Source organism: Camellia sinensis, chromosome 4 (genome assembly GCF_055761805.1).
Source record: "Camellia sinensis isolate YWXY chromosome 4, ASM5576180v1, whole genome shotgun sequence".
Classification (NCBI taxonomy): Eukaryota; Viridiplantae; Streptophyta; class Magnoliopsida; order Ericales; family Theaceae; genus Camellia; species Camellia sinensis.
Genome location: NC_138964.1, coordinates 209,371,250 through 209,395,683, shown reverse-complemented (window position 1 = coordinate 209,395,683; position 24,434 = coordinate 209,371,250). Strand labels below are relative to the sequence as shown.

Here is a 24,434-nt window from a genome sequence, read left to right as displayed (position 1 = left end):
TATTAAAATAAAAATATTTATAAAAAAGAATTAAAAAATTTGCCGTGTCCCCCGCCGTGTCCGTGTCCCCATTTTTTGAAAGTTGCCGTATCCGTGTCCGTATCCGTGTCTGTGTCCGTGTCCGTGCTTCATAGAAAAGACACAATCACTGCCAAGGTTTCAAGCCATTGGGGTGACGGACACATTCACTGCCAAGGATTCAACCCATTGGGGTGAAGGACACAATCACTGCCAAGGATTCAACCCATTGGGGTGAAAGGACACAATCACTGCCAAGGATTCAAGCCATTGGGGTGAAAGGACACAATCATTGCCAATGATTCAAACCACTCATTGCCATTAGGCTAGAAGGGGCAATGATACCTGCAAACAAACTCTAACGCCTTGTGTGTTGCCTGCAAAAGAGATAAAAGACATGAAATAATTGTTAACCAAAAAAAAAAAAAAAAAAAAAGAGAAAATTAGTCATCATGATTCGTACAATTAAAATTCACTTGTATGAATCACGAGGGGCCAGGCTGATTTTCGACTTTTAACAAAACAAAAAATAAATAAATAAATAAAATAAATAGGCCAAGGACCAAAGCAAATAAATAATCTCATTTTGTTTGGTCTATTTAGATTCACGGTCTACAAAAAAAAAAAAAGGTTCGCTAAGCAATTTGAAAAAAAAAATTTTGAAACCTTTTTTTTTAAAAAAAAAAAGAGTTCTGTGACAGGGACTTTGTTTGGTCTATGTAGATTCATGGTCTACAAAAAAAGAGATTTGCTAAACAGTTTGAAAAAATTTTTTTGAAACCTTTAAAAAAAAAAAAAAAAAAAAAACTGTGACAGGGACTTTGTTTGGTCTATTTAGGTTCATGGCCTACAAAAAAAAGGTTTGCTAAACAGTTTAAAAAAATTTTTTGGCCTATTTAGATTCATGGTCTACAAAAAAAAAACAGTTTGACCAAAAAAAAAAACTAGTGTGGGAACTATTAAAAAAAAAAAAAAAAACCTGTGTTGGTTTGTTCTTCAAAAAAATAAATAAATAAATAAATAAAACCAAGTTACTAAACTTGTTCAGATTTTCTGGTCTTTACACAAGCAATTCTTCTTAAGCAAAAAAATAAATCTAAGCACCTCATACTTGTTGCAGTTGATTTATATATGGTGAAGTTTTGATTAAATGAAAAAGTTCTAAAGCTAACCAAGTGCTCACAAGATTAATTTTTGTAGAAACCAGATGTGAAACGAAAATCCATCAAATAGAATAATGAATCTTATTTGAATTCGATGCCGGGAACAAAGTGGTAGAATTATCTTTCATAAAAAAAAAAGGGCAAGACAAGTAACCCAGTGAAGGACACCTGCCTTCCCCATTTATGATGCTCAGAGAAAAAAAAAAAAAAAAAAAAAAAGAGAGAAAAAGAGAAAAAAAAAGTCTGTGTTCATATTTGGGTTCCAAAAAAAAAAAAATGCTAATAAACAAATACATGCTATTAAAAAAGAGAAGCATACCTGATTAAAAGGAATTTGAAGGAATTCTTTTGTGCCTTCTTTAAAGTGTAAGAAGAATAGCTTCTATTGGAAGAGGAGAAAGACAATGGCCAAACAACTTTTGAAGGATGAAGACCTAACATGCAATACAAAAAAAAAAAAAAAAAAAAAAAAAAAAAAAAAAAAAAAAAAAAAAATCTGCTGGAAGAACAAAGTTGTAAGAGGAAAAATATCTATTGTCCACAAGCATGGATAGGTATTATATAAGCAAAAATTTTTGCTTAAAAAGGGAGGTAGTGGTCTCCTAAAATACTTCAAAGAAGCAAGAGTTTAGGTAGGATTTGAAATACTAAATAAGAATTTGTGTAGGATTAGAAATCCTACCAATGCTCATCCATCCTATTCCATTTTAGACAAACTCCTAAAATATATATATATATATATATATGCTGTAAAAATCCTAAGTGGCAAGTTTGAGGCCCATAAAAGAAAAGGCCCAATTAAAAATGGTGGCCTAGAAAAAGGAAAGGTTCATGATGGCTTAGAAAAATCCATGATGGCCTAGAAAAAAATCTGCTGTAAAAAAATGGTGGCAAGTTGAAGGCCCACAAAAGAAAAGGCCCAATTAAAAATGGTGGCCTAGAAAAGGAAAGGTCCATGATGGCCCAGTAAAATCCATGATGGCCTAGAAAAAAAATCTGCTGTAAAAAATGGTGGCACGTTGGAGGCCCACAAAAGAAAATGCTCAATTAAAAAATAGTGGCCTAGAAAAGGAAAGGTCCATGATGGTCTAGAAAAATCCATGATGGCCTACAAAAAAAATCTATTGTAAAAAAAAATAAATAAATAAAATGGTGGCAAGTTGGAGGTCCACAAAAGAAAAGGCCCAATTAAAAAAATAGTGGCCCAGAAAAGGAAAGATCCATAATGGTTTAGAAAAATTCATGATGGCCTAGAAAAAAAATCTACCGTAAAAAATGGCGACAAGTTGGAGGCCCACAAAAGGAAATGCCCAATTAAATCTTGGACTTTACTCATGACCCTTAAAAAAAAATAATAATAAAATAAAAAAAAATAAAAAAAAAATTTAAAAAAAAAAAATCAAGTCCACAAAAAGGACCCATGCAACAAAAGTAAATGGCCCATGAACTATAAAGGGCAATTAACCCTTTATTTTAAAAAAAAAAAGGATCAAGTCCACAAAAAGGGCCCATGTAACAAAAGTAAAAGGGCCCATGAAAAAGAGCCATCAACCCCCCCCCAAAAAAAAGAGGCCAGGGGTCAAAGCAAAGAAATAATCCCATCCAAGACCTAAAGATCATCCAGATAAAAGTGCCAAATTGTCGTGACTCGCACAATTAAGAAAATTCACTTGTGCAAGTCACGAGGGGCATTTGTTGGCACATAAATTTCAACTAAATTTATGACACGTATAGAGCCTATGATAGGAAGGTTGTAGGTAATCACTTCCTGAAAAAAGATCCACATGATCCGCTGAAGTACATAAATAAAACGACATTGTATCTCAACGACGTTTTTCAAGATGCTCAAAGGACACGTGGAGCCTACGAAAGATGACACCTGTAGAGCCTACAGTAAGGACACCACACAGGATGAAACCCCAAAGATCAATCCGGTTAATCAGATATACGATTAATCAGATAGCGCTATTATTCAAAATTCAAATAGCGCTATCATTCAATTTGAAATTCAAATTGAAGATGAAGCATTCCTATCACCTGATGGCCCTCCATAAATATGAGGACCATCACACAAGACGGGGGAAAGAAAAATCAGAAGTGAAAAGATCAGAGAGACAGAGAGAGAAATTGAGAGCTAAAGAAATCGTTACAAGAAAGAAGAAGAGAAGCCTAGAAAACTCAAGAGCCTATGCTAATGGCGATGAATAGGTAAAGGGTTCCAAACTTAAGAATTGTATTTTGTATTCGAAGGTTCAAAACCCATAACAATTTCAATAAAATATTTATTCTTCTTAAATTGTCTTTTGTTGTTTATTTTATTCTTCATTAATCGGAGATTTCATTTGTCTAAAATGTGTAATTAACAATCTGAAATACAGATCGGAAATAAGAACCTGCTATTCAAATAATCAACACTGTTTAGTCCAAAAATTAAACAGTGGACATTTGTAACATACAATTTTGAAATGTGTTGAAATACTTCGTATTTCAAAATTTGTGTCTACAGCCACACAGCCCACAAACATACAATCAGCGATGAGATAGATGAGGAATCCAGTAAAATACAGATGAAGTTATAGAATTAAAAAACGTGAACAAATCACAAGATAAACAAAAGAATCCTAAATCCTGAAACCTGAATCCTAATCAATTGAGTTGTGAAAATTGGGGAAGGTGCCTACCATGATCCATGACATATAAGAAAATATTACTCCAAAAGAAAACAGCCAGGCTGCACAAATGATACATGGAAAGTGCAAAGCTAGAAAGAAGAACCATATCAAAGGCTACCCAATAGAAAAGACAATGACCTGTCTTTCAAGAAGTTGATTTTGAGTTCCCGTCGAAGGCACATCCATTCCAATCTTTCCATTACCATAAAGTTGATATTGTAACGGTGAGCTTGCATCCGGAGAAGCATCCATGACTCTGTTATTCTCGTACTTGTACCTGATTGAGAAGACAATAATTAAATCAATTAATTGACCAAAAAAAAGAAATGTTCACCCAGACATAGCAACAATGAGACTACACCAAAAGATATACACAATGGAACCAAGCATGCCATCCCTAGATGAAACAGTTATGAAAATCATGTATGCGAACATTAGGGAGAGATGAAAGACAATAAATCACAAATATACTTCTTTTGCTGATTGATAAGCAAAAGACTACAAGAGGACAAATAGCCATTGAATTGATAACAAAGGCTTATAAATCTAGAAGAACATGTTCAGTTTATAACATTTTTTTATTTAAAAACGATAGGCAAAGTGTTCCAAAACCAAAAAGTGCAAGTAAAAGATGAGACCAAATGACAAATATACCTTAAGGTTTCTGCATCAGCTCTAACATCAATTTTCTCTATTTCTCTAGTGATCAGTGTTTTCATCCGTTGAGTGTATGCAGTAATAGCCTGAAGCAATTGAGGAGGACTCGTCAGGCAATGAAGAATTATGTCTCTAACCTCATCCGATATATCCCCATCAAAATCAAAGCCTAACTTGGCAGCTTCCAATTGAGGGTTCAAATGGATGCCACTTCCTTCATAAGCCGGAAATGAGCTTCGAATCTTTTCAATCATTTGCATTGTAAGAGATTCACATGCCTTCCGGATATTTCTTTCCCTGGTTGTTTCTACGAGAATGACTTCATCTGCAGATTTGGTCCCTTTAACAGTTGAATAAACAGCCTCTTTTTCACTATTTGCACTGTAGGTGTTGACAACTTCAATAGATGAGTCAACAGTCAACATTTGAGCATCCCTTGCTTGATTAACAGAGTAACGAAGGCGCTTATGATACTCTGCAAATATTTTTGCCGCTTCATCACACTGTTGATCATAAGCCTCCAACATCACCTGCTTGTGCCTGAAATAGAAGTAAGAACAAATCAACACAGTCCACATAACAAATTTTCATACACCTCTCGGTGAATTAAGCCTTGTCAAAATCACCGCGCTGAAATGTTACACTTTGAGACTCCTTATCTTTTGTTTTTTAGTCTTTTAAGCTTATGATATTTGAGACAATAAAATATTTTTCTTTCTCTTCAGGTTAATATCACTTCAGAGACAAAAGGATCGCAAAAAAAGCAAAATTTCATGACTGAGTGAATCCGCACGAGCGGATTTCCCTAACCAAAAATTCTCCTTTGAGTGAATCCGCACGAGCAGAATGCACTAATCCGCATGAGCGGATTTGCCTCGATCTTTGTGCACGTGTTTTTTACTCAGAATCGACTGGAGGGTATAAAAAGAGGTTTGAGCACCTATTTTGGGATCCGAAACTGTAGAGAAGACGACTAGAAGCTAAAGAAAAAGAACAATCATCTATCCATGGCTTTCTCTTCAACATTCAAAGTGTTCAACCTCTCCATGAGCAGCTAAGCTTTCTTCTTAGGATTGAGATAAAATTCTAATCAAGAATCATGTAATTTTGTATTTTAATTCTAATTTTTTATTAGAATTGGATAATCGTTGTATAATCGCTGTTAAATCTTTTATTCAGATAATCTTTTCATTCGATTTATGTATTCAATTTTTGTGATTGAGAATGCATGATCATACTACTATTTTACTTTCTTGTATATACAAATCATGAAACGAGTCATGCTTAGGGGAGACAAATTGTGCTACAACCTTGGTTTAGTGTAAACAATTCGTGTTGACCGAAGATGATTCATGCGTACGTTTTGAATATACTCATTTACTTGATGATGATATTGGAGCTTGTAGGCACGATACATCATTATTATCTGGGCCATTGATTCACTATAATTAGATATTTTAATTACATGATATGAGATAAGTAGTGGGTTCAAAATCCTAAGTCTCTCCATATTCACATTATTCTCTTTATTTGCACAATTATTTTATTTTAATTTAAATTCTCATTAGTAAAAATCAAATCATTCTCTCTTCTTCAAATTAAATTAGAAAATACCACTCGAATTGATACAACACAGCCCAAAGTCCCCGTGGTACGATACCTGGACAATCCACTATTCTACTGAATTAGCGTTTTGTTTAATTCTTTATTTTTGATTGAAAAAACGACCAATCAATCACAAGTCACTCCATAGAACATTCTTTTTAGTTTTTAAAGATTAAATCCGATAAAATTAAGTGCTTAATTTTCCTTGTCAGCCATCTAAATTTTATTTCCAGCATTCTGAAAATAAAGTTCCCATACACCATTGGCCAGCGTATTACATAATTTACATTTCAGGCACACATCAGTTTGCTCAAAGTTCAAAATCCACTTATAAGCCATTTATGCCAAACACAAAAAGTCAAATCAAAGATTCATTTGATTGTTGCCCTAAATGAAACTTCCAAGGCACTATGACGAATCATATATCAATTAAAACACAGCATCACAGCACAATTACATGGATGCATAATAACAGTCGTGCTGGTTTCACTAGCAATCATCAATTATTCATATCTTAAAATAATCATATATATATATAAAGATTTTACAATTTAATTTTACTCTCTAAACAATTAGTCATGTGTTCTTACCATCCAAAATTCAAGTTCCTGATTCCAAACAAACAATAAATTGGCAACTAGCTCATCTCAATTGTCATAGAAAAAAAGTTAACACAACAAAAAGCCATTAAATTTCCAATGATGCATGCTATTGCCGCATTTACAAATTATCAACCCAGAATGAAATATATAACACATTGAGTTCGATTTCAGAAATCCGACCTGTAATTTGACCTCTCATCAAGCATACGCTTCCGCTCTGCCTCTTCCCGTGAAACCTCCGACATTCGCACCTTCAACTCCTTTCGCTGCCGCCTCACAATATGCCTCAACCTCTCCGCCTCCTTCTTCGCCAAATCCCTCTCCTGCAACGCAATTTCTCTACTACTTTCCACTGAACTCTCTCTCAAACTCTCTTTCCTCCTCCCTCTACCCCTCCTCCCCGCCTCTCCACCTTTCAACGAATCCGCCCCAGCGCCACCGCCACCACCACCGTCATCACCATCATGAAAAACAAGTATGTTCCGCCGGAGATTCTCCACCGTCTTGTCCGATTTCACTCTCTTCACCAAGAAGTTCCACACCGGGATCATATTCCCACGGCAAACCTTTCGAATTGAATCGATCGACGGTTGTGACGCCGCCTTGTTGGAAGCAACGTAGTGGCCGAGAGGTCGATACCCCATTTCTTTCTGCAGCCATTCCAGAATTGCCTCCGAGCTCGTTGAGGTTTGCATTGGTCGGTCGCAGACCTAGGGTTTAGAAAATGTAAATAGATTTCGATTCGAACTAGTTGTTCGTTGAACTCGAATTCGAAACCCTAATTCGGGAATCCAAATACATGGAGAGAAGAAATAACTTAAAGTTGAAACCCTAGAGAGAAAGAGATGAGTAGATCTAAGAATTTGTGTGCTTGGCCGGCGAAGAAAGAAGGAGATGAGTAAAAAAAACAGTAGTATAGCCGTGTGTGTTTGTGCCTGTGTTTCCGTAGATAGAGAGTGAATAGAAAGTTGGAACCAGAATGGGTCCGGCTGGGTGGCAGGTTCAAATGGGAGGTCCCGCACGCCGCCCACTAGATAGTTGATTTGATGCCATTATTATCTCTTTGGTTTTGTTTTTCAATTTTTTTTTTTTTAACAAAATAACGTGTAAAAAAAAAATAAACGAAGATAATTGTGTTTTTTTTAAATATAGTTTCCTTTTACTCAAAATTGTAACTTTTTAAAATTGATCCAGTTCGAGATCAGATTAAAACATTCTGTTGGGTCTGTGGAGGTTGACGACGGGTTCTATTTTGATGATATAAACTGTTCAATATATATAGCTCGTCGAATATTTTATCTTTGTAAAAAAAATCACATTGATCGAATATCGATAACTATTTGATCTGATCAGATTTCTGCCCACGGTAAATAAAATTTTAAAAATAAATTATTGATAAAAATCTGATCCGATCAAGTAGCTATTAATATCCAATCAACATGATAAAGTACTCGACAGACTCTACACATTAAATGGTTTGGATTATCGAAATAAAATATGTGGTGGGTTCCATGAGCCCAATACCATCGTCCAATCTACAAAGTGTGTGGTGGGTTCCATGAGCCCAATACCATCGTCCAATCTACAAAGTGGACTGGAGATAAGAGAAACATTTTAATTTTTTTTTTTTTTAGATTAACATGTCAAATTTTTATGAAAAACTAGAAAATTCATTAACAAAATTACACTTAGATCAAGAGTCTGTTTTTTAAATCTTAGCCTAAAATTATATTAGGGAAACTTAGTCTAAGGTTCCTATCCCATTTTTAGTAATAAAAAAGAACCACAATATTATTTTGTGATGTCTAAAATCCTCAACCCCCGACACTTATATATCATAGAGAAATTTGACTCCCTCAAATCAAATTGCCTCTCCATTTCTTTTTTTCTCTCTGCTTTTCTCTCTCCGATGAACTTCACCTCCATCGCCAGAGTTCATCATTGTCGTCGTCTTCTCCAACTCTCTCTTCGACGAACTTCACCTCCATCGCCAGAGTTCATCGTCGTCGTCGTCTTCTCCAACTCTCTCTCATCTGCCAAGCAAAGCTCAAAGCATCCTTATCCATTGACGATTTCACCGTGTCGGAATCGAAGTATACTGTGACGAGAAGACAACCCAATGGTCGGAAAGAACAACGATACCATCACCATCAAGGTCGATAATGGAAGTGATACTGTTACTTTCATGTTTGAAAGCCCTAGTAAACTTCTCTTAGTTCTTTCTCCTCCGGCCCCGTTCTTTACTAGTCTTGAAATAAGGCCTCTTTCTCTATCAGACAACTCATACACATACAAACATCTATATATATAGTATGAAGCTACACTGTTTGAAAAAATGTTTCTTAGAACTTCAAAATACATAATTGCGAGATTTGATTTGACAAAACTCTTTTTGGTACTGTAAAACATATACCTGTGAGCTTTAAAGCTAACCTGTTTGGCAAAATGCTTCTTAAAAAAAAATCATAGAGAAAAAAATACAATTTTCTCTGGTTTGTTCAAAACACAAAGAAAATTGTGTTTTTTTTTTTTTTGTTTCTTAATAGCTCAATTTTATTTGGTTTGTTCAAAACACAAAAAAAAATTGTGGCTGTTTTTGGTTTCTAAGTAGGCCAATTTTTTCTGGTTTGTTCAAAACAATTACACGTGATTGTTTTTGGTTTCTAAGTAGTCAAATTTTATTTGGTTTGTTCAAAACATAGATAAATTTGTGATTGTTTTTGGTTTATAAATAACCAAATTTTCTTTGATTTATTCAAAATACAGAAAAAATTCCTCTGCCTTTGAGAGAATTTATCTAAGAAGTCCATAGAAAACTAGAGAAATTTGCAAACCAAAAAAATTTGTGCAAACCAGAGAAATTCTCTAGATTGAAATATCTCTGGATCGATGTGTGAGAGATTTTAGACATTATGAAAATATTAGATGTCCTTTATATTATAAAATCTTAATAATAGGAATCCTAAAAAAAAAAATCCCATTATATTATTTGTTCAAAATAATACATATTGGTTCAAAATTTATCTATTATTCTATTTGTTCAAGTATCACCTATATATTCAAACTGCGAGATAGTTGTACATGTGTCTCTTATTTATCCAACCATCTGTTTAAATCTTATATATTTGTTCAATATCACTCATATGTCCATCTCATTAAAACCAACTATTTTTGTCGCCAACTTTTTTAGCTAATTTTCTGGTAACCTTTTTAACGTTGATGACTTTTACGGAGACCTTTCAATACATAACCTTATAATAAATAAATAAATATTAAATATTTTACTAAATAGCATGTGGCCTCATGAGAATGGATTTTTTTTTTACTAGTTAACCCATAAAAAATATATATGGAATTTTTAATCTTTTGTCTTAACTGATTTTATGGACAATTTTGTTCAATTATTTTCCAATTTTACGCGCATATTTTTTTTTTAAATAACTAAAATACGAAGAAAAATAATTGGCTAAAAAAAAAAGAAAAAGAAAAGGAGTTTAAAAACCAAACAAGTAACATTGTTTTACAATTTTTAGTTTTTGATATTTTTTGGATTTGGTGATCTTTTTATATTTTAAATTATTTTTTTTTATTTTTTAGATGGACATAATACACTTAAAATTTATTAATACTTATGGACATAATACACTTAAAATTTATTAATACTTATAAAAAAATTCATAATATACATATATAGTAAAAGACTTTATTTTTATTTTTTGAATGTTAAGTACATTTAAAAGATAAACAAAAAAATCAAAAATAAATTTAAATTTTTAAAAATTATTAGTAGGATTGACTTTTTAAAATATTTTATGTATTTTTTTTTAAATAGGTAAAATATTTTATGTATTTATAAAATTATATTGTGGTGCCTTTGCGTGTGGTTCGGGTCAGTTAGACCACGCGTCTCCTTGGGGCCCATGGTCCATCTCCATGCTAATGATAACTTAATTTTTTATATTAAATTTATTTAAATTTAATATGTTATAATTATACTAATTGATGAATAATTGTACCAATACATAAATAATAGGGCAAATTACATATACACCCCTCGAGGTTTGGCTAAATTACAAATACCCCCCTGAGGTTTGAGAAATTACGAATTCCCCCCTGAATGCTATATTTACATAAGAAATTAGGGGGTAATTTGTTATGAAATATAAACCTCAGGGGGTAAATTGTTATGAAAATACAAACCTCAGGGGGCGGGATGTAATTTCCGAAACCTCAGGGGGTATCTGTAATTTTACCAAACCTCGAGGGGTGTATATGTAATTTGCCCTAAATAATAGGGTAAATTACCTTCTTCAAAAAAATACAATAAATTTCATAAATTTAGTTTAATTACATTAAGCACTCATAAAGTTTTAATTCACATAATAATTATCTCATTTTTTTATCATAAATTTATTAGTTATATGAATAAAAAATAATATTGTTATGTTTTTTTACACTAAAATTTATATTTTATCTTATTTATATTTGTATATTCACACAAGTTACATTAATTTTGATTTATATTTTATCTTATTTATATTTGTATATTCACACAAGTTACATTAATTTTGATATATTTAATATTACTAAAAGTAAGGTCAATGTAATTATTTTAAAACTGTGGAACCACCTATATTTTTTTCAAACCATAAAAAAGATCGGTGTAATTTTTCCTAAATCATAAGTAAATTATCACATTATATGGTCATAAATTTGATAGAGAATTTAATCATTATAATATTATTTTCAAATACTCTATCATGGTCTAGGCTTCTCCAATCATATTTAACAATTCAACTCTTCAATATTTTAGTTCTAAAAATATGTTAGTTCTTAATTTTAACTCTATGTTAATTTCTGTCAACTTTATGTTGTTTTTAAAACTTGCTTAAAAATAACTCATGACCTTAAGTTATAATGATGTACTCTCCAATTTTCATAATAGAGGTTGTAAGTTCAAGTGTCACAAGGGACTGTAGGGGATAGTCCTCTTTTCCTTTCCTTCAGTGCTTAGAATAAGTCGTAGTTTGGCAATTGATTTTTTGATTTCTTTAGTTTAGAATTAAAAGATTGCTTAGTTTGGTTTTTTTTTTTTTTACAGAGAAAAAAGTAAAATGATTATAATTTAAATGTGACATTTTGTCTTATTGACTCATTTAGCTTATTTTGTCTTTTGTATTTTTTTAGTCAAAAAACCATAACCAAACAAAGCCTAAGTCATTCACTCAACCAAAAAAAATTTAAAAGTCCAGCTTAAAAATACAAAATTAAAATTATCGTAATTAATAAATGAGTGAGCAAATAAAAATTTGAATTTTTTTAAGAGTATAAAATAAAAATTGTCTTGTTTATTATTTTTTTTAGAATATCGATTTCAAATATTTTTTGTCTTACAAGTTTCACAATTATACTTTTTAATTTATATAACATTTTCTATTTTTTATCAATTATTTATTGATTACGTAAATAAAAAAAATAATATTATCACATCTCTTACTTTTACATTTATTTATTCCTATATTAAAAAAACTATTTTGCATAAGTAATTGACCTTATTAAAAATATGAGTTGATATAATTATATTAAACTATTGAAATCTATTAATATATATATTTTTTTCCCTAGAAAGAGGCATTTTGGGCCTTATGGACTTGTCATGAGTTTTATTTTGATAATTTAAATAATTTATTTTGTTAAATTTTATATATAGATCATTTATTAAAAAAAATATTGATCAGCTTAGTTATATAGTTTTATTATATTTGTATTTAAAAAAATAATAACTATAATTTTAAAAAATATACTTATGAATATCAAAAAAATATAATTTCTTTTAAATAAATAAATTACACATAAATTATAATAAAATAAACTGTTTAGATAATTAAAACTAGTCCATTATTTAGGGGGCTCATTTGGAGATTAAACATTTTAGTCAAAAAAGGTTATTATAAATTATTATATCATTTTTTTTTCACATATTTTTATAAAATATCAAAAAATTATTAAAAAGAAATATATTTCCAAAAGGGGCTTTAGTGGAAGGAGACCAGTCTCTTCCTTTTTCTAAACTTCAAGATAGTCAAGGTCAAATTTTATTTGTTTTTTCGGTAAATTATACTGACACCCATTAATATTTATATTTAATATATATCTTTTTTTATATTTGAAAAATTACATTTATTCCATGCTAAATTAAAATGACATATTTACTATATAGTCTTTATTAATATAAAATAATGAAATAATATTAATATTTTATTTATGTCATTTCAAGAGAAATAACAAACATATTATTTGATTTAACTCACAAACAAAAAAAGTGAATTATTTTATTTTTTCATGTTTTTATTTTTTATTTTTTAATATTTTATGTAATTTTTTAGATACACATAATCTATATATTTAAGAAGTATAATATTTTGTGATTTTTTTTTAAAAATTCACCTAATACAAAAAAAAAAAAAATTTAAAAGTCAATAATATTATAATAAATGTGAATGACGGTGTTTGGTAATACTGTAATAAATACAGACGAAAAGATGAGAAAGAAATATGATGATGGAAATAAAAAAAAAAAATTCTATTTACATATAAAAATTTATACTCAATATAAAAAAATATCATAAAAATGTTGTGATAGTAATATTGCTATAAATATAAATTATGTTTATGAATATTTTGTTTTAAAGTGAAAAATCACCATTAAGTTATATCATTGTGTTTGAAAACTTTATATAAAATTTATATTTATATATCATCACTTAATAATAATATGTTCAGGTAGAGTTTAATGATGAAAAGTTATAGAAATATTCATGATAATAGGAAGAAGAAATAGTAAGAAAAAAGACAAAATGATCATTTAAAAAATTTTAAAATATGACATCAATAATTTAAGAATAATTTATAATAAAATTACAAATTTCAAAGAGAAAGATGTAAATTTTCAGACATGAGAAAAAACCATATTAAACAGAAACATGAGAGTGTCATAGTAATTTACCCTTATTATTATTTTTTTTTTTACTTTTGTTATTTATTTATTTTGATGGGAGATTATAAATATTGTTCTTACATAAGTAACAGATTGTCCTACCACTCACACCATCGCTCTAATTCCGGGTTCGCATAGTTTTTTTCGCCTGAAAATCCAACAACCTGTCTATCTTCTTCTCCGCAATCCAATCATCTCTCTCTCTCTCTCTCACTACACCTTTCAACTCTCAAGGTACCTCCCTTACCCATTATTACACCAATTTATCCCTCCCTGTCTCTTTTCTCCGCGTGATTTTGATTTGTTCTTTAGAATACTCGTTCAAAGGTTCCGATCTCTTTTGAAACGCATAATCTGTAATGGGTCTCTTTTGTTTTGACCGATCAATTTGTATTTCTGGGTTTAGATCCTTTTTTGCAGATCGTTCTTGTTTCAATTCCAATTTTGGGAATCTGATTTGGGTTTTGCTGAATTTTTTATTGGATGCTTGTTTAAAGGATTTTAATAAATTATTCGATGAGTTATCCCATTTATGATGTAAATATCTGGGTGTGGACAATTTGCTTAATTGTCGGAGGAAGGTATCCCCTTTTATGAATATTGAAATTTGGAAGCTTTTTAGAATGTTTTGGGTTGATTATGATAAGTTTGATTTCCCAAAAAGATTTGCTCTAAAATTTTGGGTTTTGAATTACCTCAAGAAGGGTGAGATCTGATTACTGGATTGATGGCTTGTTTGCATTATCTATGTAGAGTTTTTGCTTCAAATTTCATTTTATTGCTTGATGGGCGGTGACACGGTTGGCTCTATTTAATGCCTTTTATTTTGATAAATGTTTCTCATATTTTACAGGTGAAGGAATAGGGAGGTCTGTTATTTGCATTCTTGTATTAAGAAGGCATTTGGGTTTTGTTTCTAGAAGAGAGAGGGAACTGGTTCGGGGAGTCAGTGTAACTTCACGAGCTTGGTGTCCTCTCTCATCATCCTTCCTTATCTTGTTATTATTGCCACAAGGGTTGTTTTCTTGATGTAAATGCTTATCAGAGTTGGGTTTTGTTGATGAGCTTGGAGCACTAGGTGGAGGGTTTTATTCTATTAAGATAGGTTGACACTGGTGATATGGGTGCTGTCTGCTGTTGTTTGCGCGAGGATTGCGAAGATTATGTTAATCCGAACAGTTCAGTTTCTAGAAACTGTATATGCCTTCGTTGCTTTGTTCAGAATGTTTTGCACGCGGTATGTTTTAGAGCTCTCGTTGTTGCTTAGTTTCTCATGTTTCATTTTGCTTTTTTATTTAAGCATGCCCTAATTCAAATTATGTATTCCAAGCACGTACTATTTTATTCAGACTGTGTTGCTTCATAATACTGGTTTCACTTTGGTAGCCCCGAATCTTTTTCATCCTTCCATTGTCCACCTTTTGTCTGGAAGAAGGAGAAAAACTCTGACTTCTAAAATAGAATTTAACTAAAGTAATCTCCTAGATATTGATACTTGGAAGCAGAGTACTCTAGATTTTGATGGATGTTGGGAGTTGAACATTTGTCAATTGTCTGAAGAAGGTATCATATGATCATTTTTATTCTTGGTGAAAGGAAAGGAGAGAAAAGGAATGATGCACAAATACAACAGGAGGTTACAAATGGAACAGGTGGTTGTGACGGTAGTGCTTTTAACTTTGCTGCCATATTCAGGGATTGACTATTGAGTAAAGGGTTTTAAACTTTTTATTGGAAAATTTCTTCTAGTTGTTTGGTTAAAATGAGAACTTGTTTGGAATTGGTTCTCAGGGTGTCATGAAGTTGGGGATATTTCACATTTCAGTTTGACTTAGGCCTCGTTTGGAAACAGGCTAATTTAGTAACTTTTTGGCTATTTGGCTAAAAAGGTAGATAAAAAAAACTTGTATGTTTGGGATGACTTTTTGACTAATTACGAAAAGATGTGCAAAAAGTAGAGAGAAAAGAGAATCTTTGACTTTTTGGTATGAGTTGTTGGCTTTTTGGCTAATTTAGTAACTTTTTGGTTAATTGGCTAAAATAGCCTCTTGCCAAACGAGGCCTTAGTTGTTGATGAGAACCATAAAAAAAAGGAGAAAAAACAAAAAAAGAAACAGAAACAATTGTTTCCTTTTCTTTATCTTCTCATTATGCTTGGTTTTCTTTGCATTGCCCAGCTAAATTTGTGAAAACTAACTAATTAGAGTATTCACGTGAGAATTATTTTTATAGTCCAGGCCTAACATTGTCACCTGGATATGATAATTGGACTACCCTAGAAATCTTGGTGGTTGGTTAAATTCTCTAATCCAGTAACTCCTCGTAGTAGGAAATTTCTGTCACTATCAGAATGTGTTAGTTGTATTTTGTAGATCTAGAATTACAACATGAAGAATTTTCTATCACTATCAGAATATGTTAGTTGTAGTTTGTAGATCAAAAAATACAATTTGATGCGCCAGTTAGTTGCAGTAATATGTATTTGGTCAAATGAGCCAATTGAGTTGCAATGGGCTAGCATTAAATAATTGTACAAGGGAACTATAAACTTAGTGATGAAAGTTAACTTTTGCATTCTCTAGATTGAAATTGCTACTTTCTTCTTTTCCTTTTTCTTTTTCTTGCATAGTATACATCATTATTTCAAAGAGGAGAAGCACACGCCATTCCTTCAACCATTCAGGAGACTGCTTCTTTGACTTCTACAGCATCACTTGACAACTCTCTTTCTGATATGTACCGTTCTCCTCCGAGGCCCTTGCCTTATGATGCTGATCCCCGATGTTTCCGCATGCAACGGGATGGACTGGTCTCGAGACGGGATAAAAGCTCAAGTCATTCACTCGAGGAAACTGAACCACTAAGAAGTTGTACTGATGCAGATTCAGAATCTTTGAATACTGTAGACAAATGGAATGAGTCTACATGTGAAGGATCAAAAGAATACCATACCAGGTCTTCACTGAAGATCTCATCAGCAAAAACGGGAACTGAATTTGCACATATTTATTTTTCTTCTGAAGATGAAGATGTCTGCCCAACATGTCTTGAAGGTGAAATAAGTCAATATTGTTTTTTAGTTATGTTGTGTACCTTGTAGCTAAGCTAAATCTATGGCACACCTCTTTCTAGCTTTTGTTAGCATTTTGGATTCTTATTGGCAGTTACATGTTCTAGAGACCAATTTGACTGGAGCTTCTATTTCCATACATCACATTATCTTAGTTCACACATTTTTTGGGGTTCGAATATCCACTTATGAACAAAACTATATGGTTCCTAAATCAACTTCCAAATGAAATTTAATGATTTTGCTATATCTTTGGTTTAATAGTTGATTTCTACATGACTCGGAAATCAACTTCCAATCGAAAAATGGTGTGTTAACTGAGAAAAAGTTGTGTGGGGAAAGAGAAGCTCCCCAATGTGACCTTTAAAACTTACCTGTGTACTTTAGGGGCTCTAAATTGTGCAACATCATGACCATATTATGCATTTTTAGGTTCCAGAACTTTTAAAAGATGTTTTCCTTTTCTTTTAATTTCATCATAATTTTAGTTGTGTACTAGGGCCTACACCACATTTCTTTGGGATTTTTGAATATTTTGATGCTCATTGTTGTAAGAGTTAATGCTCTTAGCATGAGGGGTATGTTCACTCACTTTTGCTTATTTGCTAGTATTTTGAGGGTGTTTTTTTTCTAATTAATGGACTAGCTGGTCATTTGTTTTGGATTTAAAAAATATTGTGACAATTAATTTTAGCTGGTGGCGTCTGCATTTGATGAATTTTTCTGGTGTACTTTGCTGCATGTTTTTTAAAAAAATAAAATAAAAATAAAATAAAATTGTTACTGATAACTATAAAATGAGAAAACATTACTGGGTAATAAAAAAAACAAAGGTGCACATCTTTGTGTTTTGAAATTGCCCTCAAAATGATAAAGAGGTGAAGCTTTTGCATTTTCTTGATGAAGAAGGGTTAGAGCACCGTCAATGTGAACTAAATCTGTCATTATGGTTTGCCACTCTTCACCCAAAATCAGGAACAAAACAACCTGACTACAAATCAAGTGGAATGCTTTTGGCATATTTTGTTATCATTGGATACCAACAAAATTGGAAGAAAATTTTTAGAGAACAACTACAAGAACAATGATATGTTATGGGGCACATAATGTTGGGTAACTAAGAAATAACATATTCGTAAAATGAGTGTAGCTGAAATGAGGATGCTTAGATGGATGTGTAGTAAGATTAGGAAAGACATAACTAGTGTTTAATATTTATGAAATGGTAGTAGAACCATCTAAGTTCAATTGGTCATGTATAACGAAGACTTATAGATGCAACGATAAGAACAAGTGATATGATCATTATAAATGGAAATGTAAAAGGAAGGGAAGACTTAAACTGACATGAGATGTGGTAGTAAAGAAGATACAAATTTGTTTAATTTAACTATTGATAGATCAGAATGACAGAAAATGATTCATGTAGCTGATCCCATCTCATTGGGACAAGGCTTAGGTTAAAAGCTACTTCCATTTCTAGGTGGCAGGGACTTTTGAACTGAACTGGAAGTTAAGAGCAGCCTTTCTTTATCTTTTATTGATTGCTGTTGTTTATGCTTGTTGGGTTCCAATAGGTAAATGGTGCTGTAAAACAGAATGGTATGTTTTCAATATAGCAATTCTAACAGTTTTTTTTCTTTTCCCCATTCTATATGCAGAATATACTCCAGAAAACCCCAAGATAATTACAAAATGCTCTCATCATTTCCATCTGGGTTGTATATACGAGTGGATGGAGAGAAGTGACAGCTGTCCAGTTTGTGGCAAGGTAATACTCATCTTTTAAGTCGTATTTATTCGTTGGCAAAATACAATTCATCTTTATATATATAAATATTTAGTATTAAGACTTTTTTTCTCTCCCTGAAATAACTTGTTTTATTTTTTAGTTTTTGTTTTTGTTTGTGTTAAAGAACACTGGGAGATGCTATTAGCATAAAAACTGTGTCCTTTCTTTTCCTTGTGATAATTTAATGTGCCTTTTGGATGGAGAAGATTAGAATTAGGATGAGATACATTTGGTTTGTCTGTAAAAACTAGAGCATAGGCGGTAATGATAGCTTGTATATTCTTATTTCCATGCATCTCTTTTGATCATACAAACAACTTAGTCCCCCAATTGAAGTGCGTGGCTTATGTTAGTTATATTTTTGTCATGAAAACCCATTGTTGTTGCTTGAACTCCGTGGTGCAGTGGTGAATTTGTATGGTGCTACTGTAAGAGGAAACTCAGAGAAGCCTAATAGTTATGGTGACAAAGCTGTTTCTTGACCTTCTTTTGCTTGGAATTCATATTGTTTTTGAAAGATGGAGGAGATCTGGTAAAACACAAATCAAATTTCTCATTCTCATCGTAAGCCATTTTTGTTCTTGTACCCTGGGCATTGCATGGTTCATCAAGTGGCTTGTTTGTTAATTTTCTATAACAAACTAGAAAAATTTATTGATGAAGAAAGGAAGAAATTAACTGGCCGATAACATCAATATTGCTAAATGTTGTATGGTGAGAAGATCAACCCGAGAAGAAAGTGAATGGAATTTGATCTGGAGACATGTAACTTTAACATTGAAATATTTAATTGGGGTAATATGCGATGAACTGATTCGACAATCCATTTCTATTGTTGACATTTGTGGGGTAAGCTATAAAGAGTTTTTGAACTGATGGAAGCTACTATTTTGGATCTCACATTTCTGTTACTTGTGATACAATGTAGAATAGTAGGACTCGGAATACATTTCGTTGAAAACATCCTGCTGTCTTGATATGCAGGAATTGAGATGGAAATCCAATTTTTGCTTTACCCATTGCACTTAGCGTTGAAAATCTTGTCCTCTTGGTGGCTTGATGAAGTTTGTTTGGGCTTGTAATGTTAATGATAAATATCTTGCTATCAGATAATTCAATTAACTTTGAGTATGATTTCCTTTTGTTGTCTTTTCTAGGTGATGGTATTTGATGAAACGACATGACGTTACTTAAATTTCGTGTCGTAGATGAAACCAACAACTTACCAGAGAAGAGGAGGAAATCAGCAACAAATGGGAAGAGAGGAGAAAAGAAAATCAGAAGCAGATATCGTATGGACCTTGTGAATACCATGTGTTTGCCCTATATATGAAGTGAATGTAAAATATTGTTCAAGCCTGACTTTATTTCAATACTTCTTTTTTTTCCCGGTTTTCTTTTTCTCTTCCCTTTTTTCTTTTCTGGGTGCTGTTCCCTTCAATCAGTGAAAGTGGAAACATCTAAAAACGAAAAGAGAGAAAATGGTGTTCCTAGATGTGCCAGTGTGGTGAAATGATGTTTGTTATGCACTGGTGGTTTCTGATTCCTGTTGTATGTGAATTGTACATGACTGACAAATGATATTGATAAATAAGATTCTTGTTTTCCTTGACTGAAGCAGAGGTTTATAACTACAGATTAGGTTGGTTGGTAGAGATCTCTCCTTTTGGTCTGATACAACATGGTTTACTTCTGATTTATGCTCATGTACACACATATATATATATATATATATATATATATATATATATATATATATATATATTTTGGAAAAATAAAAGGGTTGGGAGCAGTGGCAGAGCCAGGAAATTAAGGAAATTAAGTTAGAGGGGACATTTATTAATTATAATTTTTTATTTAAAAAAAAATCATGATCAACATTAAGAAATTAAAAATCATAATTAATAGTAACAAATCAAAATCCTATAATAGTGTGTAATAGCTTGGTGCGTGATAGTGATGTAAGTTTGTAATTTTAACACAAAATTATGGATTAAAATTCTCAATTTTAGAAAATAAAAAAACATCATTTATAGCACAAATTATTATAAAATCTATTTAATTTTTATTTGATAGAAAATATTAAAGAGATGATATTGTTTATAAATGATGTGTTTTGAATGGAAATTATCTTAGAGTACCATATGGCGTTGTTTATGTGACGCTCAAAACATAAGAAATCATAAATCACACTAAGTAGTTTGTCAACTATCTAAAAATAATGAGTTAATTATATTCAATCTATAAGATTTTTCAATACATTATTGGTATAGACTACTATATAAACAACATCACATAGTGTTTCCAAAGTATCAACTAACTACTTATTATAAACAATACAATAAATCTTTAGCCAAAAAATATGCTAAGAAAAAAAAAATACATTTTATATATGATCACAAAATAAATAAAAAAAAAAAATCAAAATTAAAGGGTGCACGTGACCCCTCTGGGCCTTCTTTGGCTCTACCCCTGCTTGGGAGAGTTTGTGGGCCTATCGAGTAACCTAGTGTTTTAAAAAGCGCACCTAGGCGCACGCCTAGGCGCTAAGCGAGGCGAGGCGCAGGGCTAGGGCTCCAAGCAGATGAAGCGAGGCGCATTGCGAGAAGCACACGTAAAGCGCTGAGGCGCGCGCCTTTCTCTGAGGCTCGAAGCGCACGCTTCATGCGCTTCGGTTAGGACTGAGCTGTTTGTGTACTAGCCACATAGGATTAAAACTCTTATACAAATCTGTTGGTGAGCCGCTTTGAATCGACAAAGCCCTAAATTTGTTACGACCAAAATTTCGATTTGATGAAGTGTTGCGATCAAAATTTCGAATCGACAAAGACGTGAGCTTCAGGTTCGACATCGACGTGAATTTTGTTTCGACATGAGCTTCAGGTTCGACATCGACTTAGGTTCAATATCGACGTGAGCTTCAGCTTCAGGTTTGACATAGACTCAGGTTCGTCTCCGACTCAGGCTCATCTCTTTCGTTTATTCTTCTCTCTTCTCTTCTTTTTCTTCTTCGTCTCTATTTTTCATTTTTCTTCTCTCATCTCTTCTCTCTGTTTTTCGTTCCTTCTTCTTCTCTGTTTTTCATTTTTTCTTCTTATCTTCTTTCTTCTCATCTTCTTTCTTCTGTCTTCTCCTCTTCACTGGTATCTAATTCAATTTTTTTTTTTTATTCTTTATTCTTTATTCTTCATTTTTTCATTCTTCTTTTCTCTAGTCTCTATGTTTTTTCTTGCCTTTTCTTGTCCTGTAAAAAAAAGAAAAAAAAGAAAAAAAAAGGAACAACCAGTAACTTGATGAGTCAAATGTCGAGTGCTGAAAGTGGAAGGAAAGATCCAGCATGGAAGTGTTCAACGATGGTAAATCCCAGAAACTTAAGTAAGTTCAAATGCAATTTTTGTGGGAAAGAGATGAATGGGGGTGTTTGTCGAGTTAAGCAACATCTTGTTGGAGGGTATAGGAATGTGACTAAATGTGTTAGATGCCCAACTGAGGTTAGAGATGAGATTTCTGAGTTTATGGCTAAAAAAAAGCAAGTTAAGGAGCAAATCAACTTGATGCCTGATTTTGATGATATGGTTGATGAAGAAGATTTTGATGATGAGGATGATCTTGTAGAACTCTCTCAGCATGGTAAAAAGTCCATTCTTACTCAAGGTTCTACTCAAAGAACCAGCTCTGGTTCTGTTCAATCCAAACTTAAAAGGCCTAGGAAGATAGGGCCTATGGATTGTTTCTTCACACCTGATCCAGATGTGGTGGCGCAAAAACAAAAAGGCAAGGGGAAGCAAAGTAAAATTGATGAAAATGATCCCTATAGGAAAGAGTTAATGCAACGGGCATATGTTAGAATTGCAAGATGGATGTATGACTCTGGGATTCCTTTCAATGCAGTGAATTATGACAGTTTTGGGCCAATGATTGAAGCTATTGGGCAATTTGGTCCTGATTTGAAACCACCAACTTACCACATGATACGAGTTCCTTACCTTAAAAAAGAAGTGGGTGTTAACAGATTGATGAAGGAACATAAAGACGATTGGCCAAAGTATGGATGTTCTATAATGTGCGATGGTTGGACAGATAAGAGAAATAGGACTTTGCTTAATTTCTTAGTGAATTGTCCAAGAGGCACCATGTTTATTGAATCCATTGATGCATCTAGTTACTCAAAGGATGGGAATAAGATGTTTAATTTTCTTGATAAGTTTGTGGAGAAAATTGGAGAAGCTAATGTGATCCAAGTCGTCACGGATAGTACGACAGCAAATGTGTTGGCAGGTAAAAATCTTATTATGTTAATAGTTTGCAACATAAATCATTTTGTTTCATATCATTAGTTTTGGGTTTTGGTTATTACTTCTAATAGGGAAGTTTTTGGAGGCAAAGAGACCTCACTTGTATTGGACGCCTTGTGCAGCCCATTGTTTGGATTTGATGTAGGAAGATATCTTCAAATTACCCAATTTTAAAAAGACATTTGAAAGGGCAATTGGGATACATGGTTACATTTATAACCGACCATCTTTGTTGAATATGATGAGGCGTTTTACTCAGTTGAAGGAGTTAGTTAAGCCTGCCAAAACTAGGTTTGCAACGGCTTTCTTAACTTTACAAAGGGTTTATCAACAAAGGAACAATTTGAGGAAGATGTTCATTTCAGAGGAGTGGACCAAAAGCAAATAGGCGAAGGAGCACAGGGTAAGAAGACAGCTCAAATACTACTAATGCCTTCATTTTGGAACCATTGTCACCTTGCCCTCCAATTTTCATGTCCTCTTGTTCATGTACTAAGAAAGGTTGATGGTAAAGAAAAGCCTCCAATGGGTTACATTTATGAGGCTATGGATAGGGCTAAGGAAGCTATTGCAAATAGCTTCAATGGAAATGAAGAGAAGTACAAAGATGTGTTTCAAATCATTGACCAAAGGTGGAATGTTCAATTGTATCGCCCTTTACATGCAGCTGGGTTTTATTTAAATCCAGAATTTTTTTACAAAGATCCTAGGGCTGTAAAGGACAAAGAAATCATATCAGGCCTATATCAATGTATATCAAGGTTGATTCCAACATTAGAGGTCCAAGATAAAGTTACTACAGACTTGAAAAAATATGAAAATGCTGAAGGACTTCTTGGAATACCTATGGCAATTAGACAAAGAACTATAAGGGTACCAGGTGATCTATGTTCATCCACAAAATTAAGTTAGTAGTCAATTCCTTATAGTTTAATTATTTGTGAAGTGTTAACCAATAATCATTTACAGTTGATTGGTGAAGTTCTTATGGTCATGATGCTCCTGAGTTGCAACAATTTGCCATCAAAGGTTTTAGTCTTACTTGTAGTTCATCTGGTTATGAGTGGAATTGGAGTGTGTTTGAACATGTGAGTATCCGTTGTCAAATTTGGAGAACTCTAAAATTTTCTTCCAAATTTTTTTAGTTATATATGAATTTAAATGTTTTTTTATTTATTGTTGCAGCTTCACAACAAAAAAAGAAATAGGCTAGCTCAAAAACGTCTGAATGATTTGGTGTTTACCAAGTATAATAGAGCATTGAAACGTCGATACATTTCACGTGGCAAATTTGATCCTATCTCTTTGAAAGATATTGATGAAAGCAATGAATGGCTGATTGGGAGAATGGAGAATGAGCTTGTGATTGATGATGATGATGATTTTTTGGGGTGGGATGATGTTGCTGTAGCTGTTGGAGTTGAGGAAAGTAGCCAAAGAACTAGATCAACCACAACTAGGACAACTCCAATTGGTTCAAGCTCACATCGACTTGTAGATGAGGAAGAGGAATGGGAGATGTAGATTCAGATGAGGAAGAAGAGAAGGATGTGGAGGGATATA

General features: G+C 32.5%; 4 protein-coding genes across 20 annotated transcripts in view; 3 read left to right on the top strand and 1 right to left on the bottom strand.

The window, feature by feature from the left end:
- The window catches only part of LOC114295560 (AUGMIN subunit 5), a 41,251-nt gene extending 33,498 nt beyond the window's left edge, over positions 1 to 7,753 (bottom strand). For 16 of the 17 annotated variants that reach the window (XR_014328320.1, XR_014328317.1, XR_014328326.1 and 13 more), the window contains exons 1-3: positions 6,898 to 7,747; positions 4,508 to 5,050; positions 3,992 to 4,130 (exon numbers count right to left, since the gene is read on the bottom strand). Coding sequence is in view for 7 of the 17 variants with exons in the window: in XM_028239824.2 (XP_028095625.2) it covers positions 3,992 to 4,130; positions 4,508 to 5,050; positions 6,898 to 7,412 (1,197 nt within the window). In the remaining 10 variants the exon portion in view is untranslated. Of the gene's footprint in view, positions 1 to 3,991; positions 4,131 to 4,507; positions 5,051 to 6,897 lie in introns of all 17 variants that reach the window. The other variant, XM_082867434.1, reaches the window with a different exon arrangement.
- Positions 7,754 to 13,660: 5,907 nt separating this feature from the next.
- On the top strand, positions 13,661 to 20,193 carry LOC114295573 (E3 ubiquitin-protein ligase At3g02290). The gene is made up of 5 exons (XM_028239845.2): positions 13,661 to 13,948; positions 14,568 to 14,951; positions 16,344 to 16,767; positions 18,446 to 18,555; positions 19,734 to 20,193. The coding sequence occupies exons 2-5, from the start codon at positions 14,835 to 14,837 to the stop codon at positions 19,758 to 19,760; spliced, it is 678 nt and encodes a 225-aa protein (XP_028095646.1). The 5' UTR covers positions 13,661 to 13,948; positions 14,568 to 14,834; the 3' UTR covers positions 19,761 to 20,193.
- Positions 20,194 to 21,878: 1,685 nt separating this feature from the next.
- On the top strand, positions 21,879 to 23,016 carry LOC114295567 (uncharacterized). Its single transcript, XM_082924068.1, has 2 exons — positions 21,879 to 22,854; positions 22,943 to 23,016. Exons 1-2 carry the CDS (start codon positions 21,879 to 21,881, stop codon positions 23,014 to 23,016), a joined length of 1,050 nt encoding a protein of 349 aa, XP_082780194.1.
- A 284-nt stretch (positions 23,017 to 23,300) lies between these two features.
- LOC114295566 (uncharacterized) lies at positions 23,301 to 24,395 on the top strand. Its single transcript, XM_082924067.1, has 3 exons — positions 23,301 to 23,744; positions 23,841 to 23,900; positions 24,057 to 24,395. Exons 1-3 carry the CDS (start codon positions 23,301 to 23,303, stop codon positions 24,393 to 24,395), a joined length of 843 nt encoding a protein of 280 aa, XP_082780193.1.
- Positions 24,396 to 24,434: the final 39 nt, after the last annotated feature.